This window comes from Amblyomma americanum, chromosome 2 (genome assembly GCF_052857255.1).
Source record: "Amblyomma americanum isolate KBUSLIRL-KWMA chromosome 2, ASM5285725v1, whole genome shotgun sequence".
Classification (NCBI taxonomy): domain Eukaryota; kingdom Metazoa; phylum Arthropoda; class Arachnida; order Ixodida; family Ixodidae; genus Amblyomma; species Amblyomma americanum.
The window spans coordinates 133,592,024-133,607,516 of record NC_135498.1 but is presented as its reverse complement, the minus strand read 5'-3'; the positions used below and the strand labels follow the sequence as shown (position 1 = coordinate 133,607,516).

At 43.8% G+C, this 15,493-nt stretch overlaps 1 protein-coding gene across 1 annotated transcript; it reads left to right on the top strand.

Annotated features, from left to right (window-relative positions):
- Positions 1-6,847: 6,847 nt before the first annotated feature.
- Positions 6,848-14,785, top strand: LOC144119102 (uncharacterized). The gene is made up of 3 exons (XM_077651816.1): positions 6,848-7,497; positions 9,727-9,881; positions 14,474-14,785. Exons 1-3 carry the CDS (start codon positions 6,863-6,865, stop codon positions 14,608-14,610), a joined length of 927 nt encoding a protein of 308 aa, XP_077507942.1. The 5' UTR covers positions 6,848-6,862; the 3' UTR covers positions 14,611-14,785.
- The last annotated feature ends 708 nt before the right edge of the window (positions 14,786-15,493 follow it).

Genomic DNA, 15,493 nt, shown 5'->3' with positions numbered 1-15,493 from the left:
CGGCGGCAGCAGCAGCGGCTCCGCACGACATGGCTGGTCACGTGACCAACCAGGTGACGAATCGCGTGATCAGCCACGGCGCCGCACCGCCGGCAGCTGCTCCGCACCCCGTGACCAACCACGTGACAGCGTGGTGGCGTAGTCACAGCGTGGCGGCGCCGCCACACTGAAGGATCGAAATGCTACCGTATTGTACCTATCGCTACAAAACTTGTCAAAGAGGCGGTAGCTAGTGAAAAAAAAGCCAGTAGGTAGGTCTTCAATTGATTCTGCGATGAAAAATGTTTGAATGAGGTTGCAATGTGTAGGCGGCTTCCTTTTTACCTCCGGGAATGTGAGGAGTTTTCTCTGCCGCGGTTAGTTCTATATAGTGAGCTGGTTAACGTGAATTTTTTTATTCTTATCCCTCAAATTTATCATGACTATTTGAGCGGTTGTTATGATGCTGTTCGTTTATTTTTTGCTGCGTTTTCTTCACTTCCATAAATTTAAATTCCATGTTTGTCTACTCAACTTTGGCAAAAATTTAGCAGTCCACTTCACCCCTTTTATCTTTCAGATTTGCTGCAAAAAATGAATAGACATCAAGTTCCCAATTTTCTCAGTTTTAATGATAGAACATGATACTCAAAGCAGCGTGAAGGAAGTGACGCCGCCATTGATCAGGATTGGATTACTGTGTGAGGGCACCAAACGCTCACCTACTAATGGCATTAACTGCGAGGCTACTACGGCTACTAGACCGCTACAACCTCAAACTGAAATAAATCTTTGTAACAAGCGCACGCTCTCCGCCGACTAGACGGTGACGGCCCTCCGAAGAACTTTGAATGCTCTTGGAGACGGTGTCTCGCAAGTCGGCGTGACATGAGCCCTGTCAGATGACATCGCCGACGATTAATTGTCTAGTTTGAAAACTGTTCATAGCATGGCTTGCATAGATGATGTGAGCCTCCAGGTGCAGTCAGACACCTCTGAGTAAAAGTCACCGCTCTGTAATTGCCGCGGTGCAGATATTTAAGGCCGGGAACGCCGCTACAACACATTGATAAAGTGTCTGAGCTAGATGTTTTTTTTTTTGGAACGCGTGTGAAATTGCTCCAGAAATATAAACAAGAGAGTTGCTTCTGCGGCACAGTTAAAAATCTACTGAAAGAACTAAACGTTAGTCCTCTACTTGGGGGCTACTGTTCACCGTCTTCAGTTCAATACATTTGATGTCGCCTTTAAATAGAGTGGATCACGTTTCTCCAATAAAGGACACCGCAAACGACTGCTTTTGCAAGACCAGTCTGTGAGTTTGGTTTGGTTTGATGGGTTTTAACGTCCCAAGGCGAGTCGGGCTATGAGGGATGCCGTAGTGAATGGCTCCATATATTCATACCACCCGGGATTCTTTAACATGCACTGACATCGCACAATACACGCGCCTCTAGTATTTCCCTCCATCGAAATGCAACCGCCGTGCCCGGGATCTAACCAGCGTCTTTCGGGTCAGCAGCCGAGCACCATAACCACTGAGCCATCACGGCGGCCAAAGAAAGACTGACCCTTGACGCTGTATGGGACGAGGCTCTTCGACGATGGACCGGGTATTTTAGATATAATGTCTTCCATTTTGGCGTGTAGAGTATTTGGCGAAGCCGAATCGCTGTGCAAATCTGCGATGAAGATGATCGGAATGTTTTCGATTACTTCGAAGTGCGCTTCATGCAGGTGGGTTGGTTGGATGAATGGATGCAAAGAAATATTTAAAGTTAACTATAAGGAAATATTTAAAAGTTAACTGGTTAGTTAACTAAATAACTAACACTAGGGAACGAACAACTGCCAAATAGGCTATGAAACTCTCTACAGCGGTGTGGTTGGCTTCATTTTTTTGGACAGTTTATCTTTTTTGAAAACTTGGTTGCATTTATTTGAGACAGGTGAGAGACATTAACAACTCGCGACTAAAGTCAAATTCAGGGCACGCTGCGAAGTCTGACAACATGGCATGAGTGGAGGTCCACGCTTAGCTGGACGCTTATTAATGTACGGGCGTTGCTTGCTTGTGCCGAAATTTTCGCTATTTCGTGCGAGGCTAATCGCGTCTTTGACGCTAAGCACTTAATTCTGACATTCTCTGCGGGCACCAGAGACTAGCAGACCGAATTTGGGGCGACGGCGTGGCTGTCGATACTCGCAAAATCGCCCTAAGAGGCGAACGTCTTTTCGGAATCTGCCGTTGAGAAGGTGAAGTGTTCCTGTGTCGCCGGTGTCTCTGGAAGCGTTTTTAATTATCCATTACTACAGTTAAAGACCTTGGCGTCTTTGCCATTATTTTAGCGGGACGGGAACGCTGCGCTCGCCGGAGGTGACTCCGGTCGTCGCGCTTTTTACCTGCCGCGTTTGTTGCCGCTAACTTCTTGGTAGCAATCAGCAATGGACACGTCGAATCGAGGGCATGTTGTGTTCTCAGTTGAGAATATGCAGCTATCTGTGTTGAGAAAGGGCACTAAAATAAGTGGAATGTGTGTGTTTTCAATATGATCGCAAAAAGATAAATATGGTTTCGAAGTGATTCGGTCTTGTGCATGGATAGAGCGTTCACAATGCATTTTCGCCGAAGTAGTCCTGCAAAATTTTCGCGTGATCGATCGTGTCGGTTGACTCTCGGTGGCGGGAGTTTGCCTGTGATAACGCTAAATCACAAATGCTAACCCTTCAGAGAAAGCTAAGAAAGCGGACGTGGCGGAAGTCAAAGCCCAGATCGTGTAAGTGGTGGTGAGGTAGGTAATACTCGCGAAAAGTTCGCGTGCTGCATAACCTTTCTTCTTCGTTTGTAAATCCATCACAGCAAGCGGATACCATAAGCTCGTTCCCGAGCGAGGGCCTTAGGAGCTGTCGGTTATGTGGACATTCGGCTCAGATGTCCACGATTACAGTGTTTTACATGCTACTCGAACGACTTACGTCGAAATACATGCAGAGAGAAGCTTGCAGAAGCAGAAGTCGATTGTTTTCATTATGAGCCAGCAGGGACTTGGGCTGTTTTTATTTTCTGAAACTTCACATATTGAGATTATGAAATTAAATAATTTTTACACTGATTTCGTATGCGAATTCCTTTGTGCAGCTGTCAGATTAGTATGCACTTAGAATGTTGATTGACTATGATAACACAGAGGTTACGCCTTCTGATGCTTTCCACAGGCTGTCTTCAACCATAATTTTATATTCATGCAATTTCTGCAAACTCGAGTGCTCCTTCGTTTACAGCTGTCAATTTTCATCTTCTGATGGTTTTTTTTTCAACAGTGTAGCTGAAAAGGATCGTCAAGCCATGCTGAACTACTTCTATGGAGGTGCCTAGGCACCAAGCTAAAGGGCTCATGCAGAAAGCTGGAAAACATCCTGAAGCATGTATGTGAATTATATAGCACACAAGCAGTGGTAAAAGACAAATAGATTCTGTGTCACGCAACATTCTCTAGAGTGGCTCATATACTGAAATGGCCCCTTCACTGCAAGTACTGCTTATACGTCTGTAATCTGTGCAGATACTCCTCATGCAAAATTCGCATGACACATTTACAGTGGTGCCCTGATAATACAACCCCCATTACTATGGACAACTAGAATTATGGACAGTTTTTGTGAGGACCAAATTTTTCGGTGTATTTACGCCTCGTTAATATGGAAACTCGCTGTCTGGACAATGGACAGGGTGAAAACGCATGGAGCCCACTGGGACCCGTGTATTTTTGTCCCGTTAATATGGACAGTGATGAGAACAAAATTCCTCGCGCATCTGCCAGATGTTGCGCCCCTTAAAATTTGATTGCAGAACACCAGCGAAAGGAAGGCGAGCTGTCGTCTTTCTGTGTGTGCATGGCTTCATGCTTTACAGTGGTAAAGTGCCAGGTCGCCGCAACCTTATCATTTGCCTAATTGGATGACTGTTTTTGAAAATGAATTATTCGTATGCTTCGTTGAAAACTACATTTAGTAGTTGTCAGCACAGCGAGTAAAGAATTTTTTCAATGTGAACAGTCGCAGTAGGAGATACTTCATGACTTCAACCGACACTATCATCCGTCTCATTGGCCACTAGGCGCTTCAAACGAGCCTCACCTTAAACCGTTTTGTGTTTTCAAAATAATGGCGACCAGAATAATGCACCTGAGCTGCTAAGATTGCCGAATTTCCACTTCACTGCCAGCCATTGTGCTTTGGAGGAGTGTGTAATCATAAAACGATTTTTCAAACCATCTGTTTTTGTTTTTATACTGATTTGTTATTAAGGACGACTCGCTTTAGAGACACTTTTGCTGGGAAACCAAAGTGTTTACATTAATGAGGCACGACTGCTTTCATTCCTGACTGAAATCCTGAGAAGAAAACCTACCTGCACTCTAGCCATTGCTACTTAAACCATTAAGGATGACAGTGTATCTGTTTCATATACAAATGGCAAGAAATAGAGCCAAGGACACGAGACGCGCAAGACAGGTAACGCTTCACATCAGTTCCCTTCAATAGGGTGCTCTACTGATGGCATTGTCCGTGGCCTTGTGGTAGAGCATCCGCCTCGCATTCCGGGAGGGCTGGGTTCGATCTCCAGGGCAGCCGGGTACCCACTGGTTTTTTAATGGGTACAAGATTTCACCCAGAGTGGTGCTCGGCTTATCTAGACTGAGATGATTGGGAAAAGGGTCGCAGACAAAACCATTTCCTTGACGGATCAGAGTTAAGTTCCGCCGTCAAGCAACCCTAAATCCGCCTCGTGCAGTAGCCCTTTTTGCCGAAGGTTTGGCTGCTACCTCATGTATGACGTACTTTCCAGACTTCTCAAACAGACAAACATTGTGAATAGCAAGTGTTAAAAATGGCTCAAAATCATCAGTTCAACCAACGCACCGCTCTAGAAAAGTGCAAATAATCCGATATTTTTTCCTGCGGTTTCTTCAGCGTCTTTACTAAAAAAGGCACTTTATACAGAACGTACGGTTTTTTTAGCGCATAACGTCCCGAAGCGACTCAGAATGTGAAGGACGCAGTAGTGAAGAGCTATGGTTAAATTCGATTACCTGCGGTTACTTAATGTGCATTGAAAGCGCACAGTGAACAGGCCTCTAGCTTTTTCACCTCAGCCGAAGTGCCACCGCCCGAGCTGGGACCAAACCGCCTTCTTTCCGTAGAGCAGCCGCGCACCATAATCACTGAGCATACAAAATTGCATACAGTGCAAAACTTTCCAGTCACAGTATTCGTATGGAAATTGAAACAATGTTGTGAGTTGGAATGAAACCTAAACTTAAACACAGTGCGGAAAACACACGTTATGCAGATACGATACCAGGTGACTCAAGGATAACCAGAAATAAGAATGTCTTGAAAATTTTCACAAAAATAAATCTTTGAGACTTGTCTGGCGCTGCATTTTTCTGAGTTTAAAGACTGTTTTGATGATTTAATGCACATAGTAACTACGGATGGTTTGCCCGTAACGCATGGATTACTGTCGCGCTCAGAATTAAGGATATTTGCTACGTCTGCAGAGATTAAAGTTTTGACTTCGATGAAATCTGCATATTGTACCTACTTGTCTTTCACCCTTGTGCCGATTGTGAACACATTTTTTTCCCGGCAAAAATTGGTTTCCCATTTTCTTTCCCCACAGCTGCTATAACGGATGTCTGAGCTAAATGTAACCAAGTTTTTAAAATACTTCATGTGTCTACCACCAGGGAGACAAAATCAATGCTGTTTGCAATCAGGTAGCCGAGTCGAGAGTATTTTTTCTCCCACTAATTTAGTTAAATAGATATTACTAACTAAGGAACATTTAATTATTGGCTTTGGGGCAAAAATGTCAAAGCGAAACCCGTACATCACCTTCAAACAGAGCCGGCTGAAATGTTTGCAAGAAGCTACCGCGCACGTGGCTTTTTTCGCCGGCGCTGAACGTAATCCCACGAAATGCAAAATCTGACAATTTACAGTTGTATTACTCGACCGCATCAAGAAGCAACGTCCGATAAAAAACCAGCTAATCTCTGAAACGCATCTGCGCGGCGGCTTTGCGTATCCAATGGGTGCCGGATATAAGTAGACGTTTCACCATTAGATCGCGTCTGGGATGTGTAAGTAGCCCCGCCTTCATATTGTGTATTTTCATGTTCGCGCACAAGTTTTAGTGGCGATAAGAAATGCCACGTAAACGATACCTTGGTGGCAACATTTCAGCCAGCAATTTTTCAAAGTGATCTATATACAACTTTAAAATTGACACTTTCTACGCGAAGGAACTAGTTAATTGTTAACTAGTCAATTCACTAAATACCATTGAGATGAACAACTACTGCCAACTATGCTGTCAGCAGAGCTGCGGTGACTTAATTCTTTAGGACACTGCGCCTTTCTTATAAACTTGGTAACATATATTTGCGACACCTGGTAAATAATTACAATAGTTGCAGACCACAATCTTATCGTTTTACATAGCTTTGGCATAAAACACCCTTATAAAGAATCCTGCCACTGTTTACGCTATTTCTACCACAATCCTGCTCGCTTGTGCTTGCTGCGACGTACGTGTATCTCTGCGATAACGTACTTTTCGCATTTTTTCTAAAAGATCCAGTCACGGTTCAAAGTCCGGAAAGATGATAACGTGAAATCTAGACATCATGTGGCGGGGTCCTGCACAACGTTACACTGAGGAAGAAAGCGAACTATAAAAAAGTAAGTTTCTGTTTTGTGTTTTCAGCCCCGCAAGCGTGGCGTGATTACAGAGTAACGCACCCGGGCCCCTATAAAAAGGCTCTGCACACTGCTCTCACCAGGCTTCGCCCTTCTGAAGGCAGCGAGAGCGAAAATGCTGCAACAGCTTTGGCTCGTTCTACTGCTGCAATGTGTCAGCCTCGCGTCAGTGTTTTGCGAACCGGGTTGTCAAAAATTTCAAGTGGACGACGGCAGCCTTTTCTTCCTTTGCAAGGGTTTTTCTAGATCCTCGGATCTGGCCACAGGAATTCCACGTCCCGAGCACCGGGAACATGTTTTCAGCCTTTCCGACAGTCGTTTGGAACGCCTCCCCGCCGACGCTTTTCGTGACTTGACCATCGCGAACCTTACGCTAAGCAACGTACACATTGATGACTTCCAAGCCTCTCATCCGAACGCATTCGAAAGTCTCAATGGCACCCTGAAAGACATTTTCTTCAGGGCAGACAGCACACTGCCAACTTCGTGGGCAGTGCTGAAGGACGTCCTCTCGTTGCTGACGTTGCGGTTCCAGGACCAAACGGTGTCCATTCGCCGTGACTGGGGAAACCTACCACGCACTCTCAGAAATGTGTTCATCTTTGATTCGAGAGTCTCCAGCCTGGAAGAAGGCGCGCTAGCAGAATTGTTGAAATTGGAGAAATTTGGCATCACCAGCAGCAGGCTTCGTAACTTTACTTGGGCGGTTCTGCCTAATCCTGCGCCGCACCTGGACACCATCCTGTTGGGGTAAGCTCAGTAACCCATTTCTTCACTGGCATTGCAATATAGAAGTTTTTATATGCGTACGATTTCTCTAGTTTTGCAATATGTCGAATGTGTGGAGGAATTTTCTTTCAGTGTAGCAATTGAAACATCAGTGATTAATCACTTTGAGATGAGACCACCTTAAGAATCTAACGACACAATAAAAAAATCAACTAAGCGTTCATCTAGAGGGCACAATATCTGGATGCTTTTCAGCAACCATTTGCCCTATTATAGTTGTGAAGAAAACAGGCGTAAGGAAAATAACTCACATGATCATCACATTCTTCAGGCCAATTATGTCCACTGCTGGACAAGGGCCTTTCCCGTGTCCCTCCGTAACCCTGTCATATTCCAGCTCCGGCCGTGCGATCCACGCAAACTTGTTAATCTTGTCCGCCTATCTGACTTTCTCGCGGCCCTGCTGCGCATTCCTTCTCTTACAATTCATTCTCCCTTTAAGGTACATCTTTCGCTTCGTTCCTGAGTCGTATCCGTGACTCTTAACTACCCTCGCTTATTTTGCCTCCGTATTGCATTCTCTGCACATGACCATTTTTTATTTTGATTTGAACTAAGATATCATTCAATTGCGTTTGTACCCTGAACCATTCTGCTCTTTTCACTCTCTTAAAGTTACACCAATCATTTTGCTGTCCATAACTCTCTGCGTTGTGATCAAGATTTATCGCTACAATGTGGTATACAGGAATAAACGCCGGAAAGCTAGACGTGGGCTTTGGGAAACGCCGTAGTGGAGGGCTTAAGATTAATTCCTATCGCCTTGTTACATTTGGAAGAAGCTAACAGCCACCTAACCCTAGGAGCGTAGGGAGTGTTTGTATTTTTTAATTTGTGGGGTTGATATATGGGACATTAATAATGCAAATATTTTATCGCCTAAAGGTATTTCATTAAAAGCCGAAAAAAGACAACTGCATGCCTTCGGTGGCATCCCTTTGTCTTTGTCTTTGAGCAGTAAAAAATATGCTGTTATTATCGCTTCGATCAACCTCACAAATTAAAAAAAAGAAACACACCCCTATGCTTTTGCTTTTGGTGGTCGTTGGCTTCCTCATATGTGTGTCTTACGAGCCCCTCAGTTTCCTTTTCTAGCCTGCTCAGCAGCTCAACGAGTGCCTCGAATGTGGCAGTCATGATGCCATGGGCAACATAAGAGGGTTTTCCCAGTTTGGATCTCACCGTTTGATGACATTCCACGTCACAGATGCCTAAATACAGGGAGTGGTATGTCCGCTGTTATGTACGAGGGCGGCGATGGTCAACACTATCAAGGTTAGGTTACACAGAAACATAAATACCCCCGAAAGCAGAAAAACCGCATAACAGTGTCACTATTCCCACTATTTCGACGCAATACAGAAAAAAAAAGTCAGCTGAGTTAGTAGCTCAGTTAGTAGAGCACCAGACGCAAAATTCGGAGGTCGATGGTTCGGACCCAAGCGTCCTCTCATTTTTTTTCTGCTGGTTTTTAATCTTCAACTGATAAAGATTATGACTTAAGTCATAATCATCAAGATTAAGTTATAATGTTTATGACTTAATCTCGTCCGGGAAATTTGTACGAATTTTGAGAAAGCTGTTAGCGTTCCTTTGTAGCCGAATGGCTGCGCTTGGGTGGATGCAAATGATTGATTACTCTCTTATTACTAATCTATTTCGCCTTTGGGGATTCGCCTAAACATTCCATGAAATCATAAATTAATTGCACTAATATTCTGCCATCGATCATCCACAAAAATTAAAATATATAGAAACACTCCCTTGTGCTAGTTGGTTCGGGCGCATGTTGGCTTATTTCATATGTATGTCATAACAAGTCCCTCATTTACAATTGGTTCTCTGCTATATCGCCTGGTGTTTTTTTATGTGCACAGTCGGGGGGCAGAACATGCTTGTTTTATTTTTGCAACTTGCCTCCACCGAAATGTTGCCTTCACGGTCAGTGTTCGATCCGGGTACCTTCGGCTCCGCGACCGACCGCCGTGGCCTTTGAGCAACCGCAGCGGGGATATCAATGCATTATAAGTGGCCAGCTGGAATCACATCCAGAGAAACGAAAACGAAATAGTGCTGCGAAGAGGGAGTTTTAGGGCTCTTCAACATACACTTTTAACTTGAATTTTGCACCGATAGGCTCATCCCCAGATAACGAGTTAATACATGCCTTTGCTTCATGCTTCCTTTCAGAGAAAACGAGCTCACCGAGATCCCAAGAGGCTTCACGAGTGAGCAGTTTCCCGCTTTGAGAAGCATTCGCTTGGAGAGCAACCGCATTGAAACTTGGGACGCAGATACTCTGCAAGCCATTCGCAGCCATGCAAACAACCCTGAACTAGTTGTCGGTAAGTTTCTTCGTTAAGCTGTTAGTCTTTCTGGGCTATTTAATTGCGTAGGATTCTGGCCAGACAAAAGGATAAGAAAATAAGCATATTGCATTGCGCCAAGCCTTAATAGCAGAGAACACGCCTTAGGAACACGGGAGAGCAACTTTTCTCCGTGTTAACTCACAAAAGTGGAATTTGTATTTCTATCTTAATTCAAGTGCATTTTGATTGAGCCTTCAAGAACTTTGTTTTTCATAGAACGCCTTTCAAAGCCCAAATTCGCGCTTTCGAAGAACCAGGTGATGTCGTTTTGATTGCGATACAATCGGGGGCATCGCAGTCAGCTAGAACGGCATTTATTATTACAGCTAATACCTGCCCTTAACGAAACATTCAGCTTATTCTTGGTGCGCGGTGGTCATTAGCACGGCAGGCTTCGTTGTATCATCCACTACAGGATGGACGACAAGCATCTCGCAGCCAATGGAATGCGCACTATTTCTACCTGGAGCTGCACAGAAATTCTGGTTCACGGCTGTACCGATGCCTCCACGATTCCAAGCCCACAACATCATCTGCTATCTCTCAGTGAAGCCCTCTACTGCCAGCTTAACTGATCCCTTAGTTTGTTATCGACATGTTTAGTAAGACAATGAGGACACAATCTTCAGCGACGTACCAAGGATATTGGTAGAACATAGTGTCGTTATCTCGTTCTTCACGAGGTGTCTCTATATAAGAAACGCCACTGAAAAAGAATGAAAAAGAGTGAAAAACGGTTAGATGAAAGATGGCTTCAAAAACAGAGTACTGGAAAACCGCGAGGCCGATTGCTGGTCTATTTTCATCGATGGAACGCTATTAAGGAACTACTATTTGAACGCCGATCATACTTGTAGTGTTTTCTCTTTTTCTTAGCCTGTTCGGTTGTTACTGCTGCGAGACCAAACTCTTCCTGATGCATGGACAATGTGAAAAAGTCAGGTAGCCTTCGGTGGTTTAGAAATGCGGTAATACGAATTGTTAGTGGCAAGTAATATGTCAGCACTTAAGGTGCGGAAAAAAAGGCTTTTTAGGCAAGGTTCGCCAAGCATGAAAGAAGCTACTGCGTGCTCTACGAATATGCGACTACTGCAGGTGTCCTATTAACAATTTTGCAGAGACCCATCGTTCACCTTAAACAGCTTCGCAGAATGCTCGCGCGGTGCTCGAGGGCAAAAAACGTCGAGGATGCTGGCGTACCATTGATTAGTTCAGTTTTGAAAGAAACCAAGTGATTCACTTAAAGCAGCTTGTCTCAGACTGGTTGAAGAAATGTTACCTAGAATTCTGTTCAGGCGTATGAGTACTTAGACGGTTTTTTTCCCCACGGGATGGGGGCTAGGAAAAAGATTTCGTTGCGGGGACATTTGAGCGGAGAGCCATGGTGCTCTTTACAGAGAGAGCGATTCACGCTGCCCACTCTAGGCCAGTTGTTTTGACACGTGTGATATTAATAGTTGGCACAGTGTTCGAAGACGTAATCTAACCCTTCCTTTCAAAATGCCGCGGGTTCACCGAGTCATCGGAGATTTCTTTGGATTTTGAAACCATTACCATCGCCACCAGGAGGGAAGTGGCGGAAACGGGGGAGGGTCTTGACCTCCCAAGAACATAACTTCATTATCCTTAACTATTATCTGCAGGTATTCCTATTTTTCCGCACAATAATTGTCTTCGGTTGCATGGTAATGTGCAATGTTTGATGAATACTCTGGCAACATTTAATTTGGTAGCTGTAAATCAGACATCCCCAGACTCATAAGGACACACTGTTAGCATCATCATCATCGCCATCATCTGGAGAGTCAAAGACATATGTCCTTGCATGATATTTGCTGTATGTCATACATGAGAACTGGCGCGCTTACCAGCTGGACAATCCGAATGTGGGGACCGGGTTGTGGGCACTCTTTGTAATGCGCGCATGTTTAGAAATGGGGATCCATATAGATCTTGAAAGGGGGGTGGAAGAGGGGTAGATGGGGGCCTGATATGACGAGAAACTACATCGTTGTCACGCGGGTAGTTGTGATGTCATATTACAGCATCGTCACGTGACTAGGTTTCATGGCACATTACATCGCTGTCACGTGACCTAGTATGACGTCACACGCACATGATGGCATCACTAATTATACTAATTGCTCTTACATTTACCGATTCATATTAATTAGCGTTAATTAATTTTGCGACGTCATTATCATCGTCGCGTGACTAGTGGGCTCACGACCTCGCATGGCGCCGTTTCTTGCGGACACTTTTTTCCGGATATGACCTTGAAAGTGAGCCATCTAATGCCTTCGCATTAATAAAAGAAGCCGCTCGCTTCTACACAGACATAAATACAACGTGTGTTTGTTGGTGTACTAAGGTAGCAGCTTGTTAAGTGTTTTCGAAGGCAACATACACAGGACTGAAAAGAGCATTCTCGCTATGCCGGATGGAGTTATAAAATTGAAATATACTGTTATGCGTCTGCATAGATGTGGCATTGAAAAGTACATCAACGACCAGCTCCTTTATATTCGGTAACTATTTTAATGCCTGAAAAGAGTATCGTGAATACCTCCCCCCTCCTCCCAATTGCTGGGAAATGGTGTAGAATTGGTGTGTGTGTCAATTGCCGGTTCGTGCGTGAATGAGCGAGAGGCTTCCGATACGAACAAGTATACACGAAGCAGGTTGCCAAATATTGACACATATAAAGTGCTCACCGAGGTACAAGAGGTAACCGCGTATGGGACACCCCTACCGGCAGGCCATATACACTCTCTGAGGGTCCATCGCAGATTATAAGCTTCTCCTATTGTGTGCACTTCAATAGTATCTGTAAACACCTTAGTAAATAATACCATCATGATTTTCGCTTTCCTGCCTAACAGGATTCTCGGAATTGTTTTTAACTGAAAAACTTCTTAATCGCGTTTTGTTTTGTTTTTCATTTGTTTTCTGAGGTCGAGCAGCCGACCTCAACTTCACAATTTGAGGTTGAGCCACCAAGGTCACCAAGGTCACGTGCCCTTGGTGGCCCATCTAAGTTGCTTTTGCAAGTAAGTTTCGCTTACAGCACCGATGATAACACCGAGGACGACGACACCGGATTTTCTGCGCAACGGGGCCTTAAACGCTATCGCGTTAAAAACAAAGCTCTTTGGTTTGGTTGACGGCGTTTAACGTCCCAAAGCGCAATAGAGTATGATGTCGCCGTAGTGAGGGCTCCGTATAAAAAAAATCGAATATATATATATATATATATATATATATATATATATATATATATATATATTACGTGCACTGGGATCGCCGAGTATACGGGCCTCAAGCATTTCGACTTCACCGAAATGCGTCATTCTCGGCCGGGATTGAAACCCGCATGTTTCAGCTCAGCGGCATAGCGCGCATAACCACATAGCAATCTAGGCGACAAAACCAGGCTTTGATATCAGCTCATGAGACAGAAGTATGCCGTCCGTATTTTGTTTACTTCCGTTGGTGAAGCAAAACACCACTCCTGGTATAATAATTGTTAAGCCATGTTTTTCAATAAGAGAAGTAATTACAACTGTAGAGCGTAATTTTCGGAAATAAAAGAAGTAGAAATGCACACTCACCACGGAAAGAGCCAAAACGAAAGTTTGCTGCCTGATGTCGACCATATCTGCATAGTTTTTCGTTACTTGTTTCGAGTTGCTTCAACTTTCAACTAAAGCATAGCTTAAACAGAACTACAGTTCAAGCGCACAATAGGTTTGTGCGTATTTCCCAACTCCTGTCTAGGTAAATTTGGCTGATTGGAAAAAAAAAAGCTCTCAGATATTACTTGGTGCGTTCACTAGTTTCCATAAAAAAAACAACCTATCGGCATCATGAAGGACTTAAAATTGCCGGAAATAAAGAAATCAGGGGTAGGTACAGTACAATGGAAATATAAGGGCGACCTCGCAATGTTAATTATTTTGCACAAAGTGCCTTTAACAGATAGGCGAGAAAGTTTGAGAATGTATATCGCGACAAACAGAGAGAGCGTATTTAAAAAAATAAAAATTTAAAGTAACGACATGTGAGATATTCCATGACGGGGCACTAGCGTACGCGCTACCTTGCTCTAGTCCCCAGAGGCGATAGGTGCCTTTGTGCTTTGCAGTGAGAGAAGTGGAAAGTCTGTATAGAGACAATAACGTGAAATGGTAAACTACGGTGCTCATCATATATGGCGTCATCAGTGAAACGTACTTTATAGTCCCGTTCAAGCTCTTTATTCCGGCGCTTACTTCATCATCTAGCTTCAGTTTATGAATACGACGAACTTGGATGAATAACAACCTGTATTTAAAGCAGGCTGCGTAACTGTGCAAAAGAACTGGGAGATATCCCTTAGTAGGAGAATTACAAATCTCTCTTCTCACAAGTTAGAATACTCACATGTGTTATGATCACCTCGTAGTTCCTCCTGTTTTCAACACAGAGCAGCAATAAAGGGACTAAATGGTGACACAAGCCAACACTGTCCTGCCACATCATAAAGTATGTCACATCGGCCACGAGTTTAAAGACTTTTTTTTTCGCAGGTTCAATCGTGTGCGACTGTGCGATTCGCCCATTGCTGGAATTTCCCAAAGGCCGCATCTCCGGAACCTGTTCATCACCAGAAAATTTGCGGGGTCGCAGAATCGACGATCTAGGACTTGGAGACCTGCAGTGCTAAAATTAAAGAAGAGGAAAGGAAAACAGAGAAGCGAAAGAGATTTTTTTGCCCGTGAATGGCAGTTAATTAGCCCCTAGAAATTTTCTTTTATAATCTGCACAAACACAATACTTTATTCAAATACGGCAGTGAACATTGTAACAAAACTTGGAAACTCGTAAAATAAACTGCATTGAAAAAGCACATTGAGAGATTCGATATATTTCTTTCTCCTGTATCGTCAAATCTACAAAAAGGCGGCTGTAATGGTGGCAAGTAAATGGTTATGTACGGAGCACAACTTTATGAAGTAAGTAGTTTTGCACGCTGGGAAACGGCACTGTCCGGGCATTAGTCGCCGTGTAGATTCCGATGAAGAGCAAGGTAAGTACTGCGGCAGGCTTGCTTTTTAAGTAACGCCAACATGCATGCTGCAAGATATTTCACTGCATCGTTAAACTAGGCGAAGGTACGAAAAGTGAACACATAATGCGCACTTAGCTCCAATGTGGAAAGCAACGCATTACTCGAGTTTAACCTGTGATTTCAGCATCACTGACTGAAACTCCCAATTTTTTTCTTTGCCGAACATAGGTTTCCTCCGGTTGGGTATAAGCCATTATATATTTGCAGAAGTAAACATATAATTCGTTCGTATGTGCAAACTTTCTGTGCCTTTCATACGGAGCAAACTGTTCACACCTAGAATCTGCAAAAGAACAGACATCTATTTATATAAAAGTCATTTCGGCCTTTATGGGTAACAGCAAAAAAAATTAGGATTGTAAATAGATGTCTTTCAAGTATTATATCAGCAGAGAGGCCTGATAACAATATATGCCATTTTTAATCGAAGTCAATGCGTAAGGAATCTCTCTAAAAAAAAACTGGATGTCGAAAAATG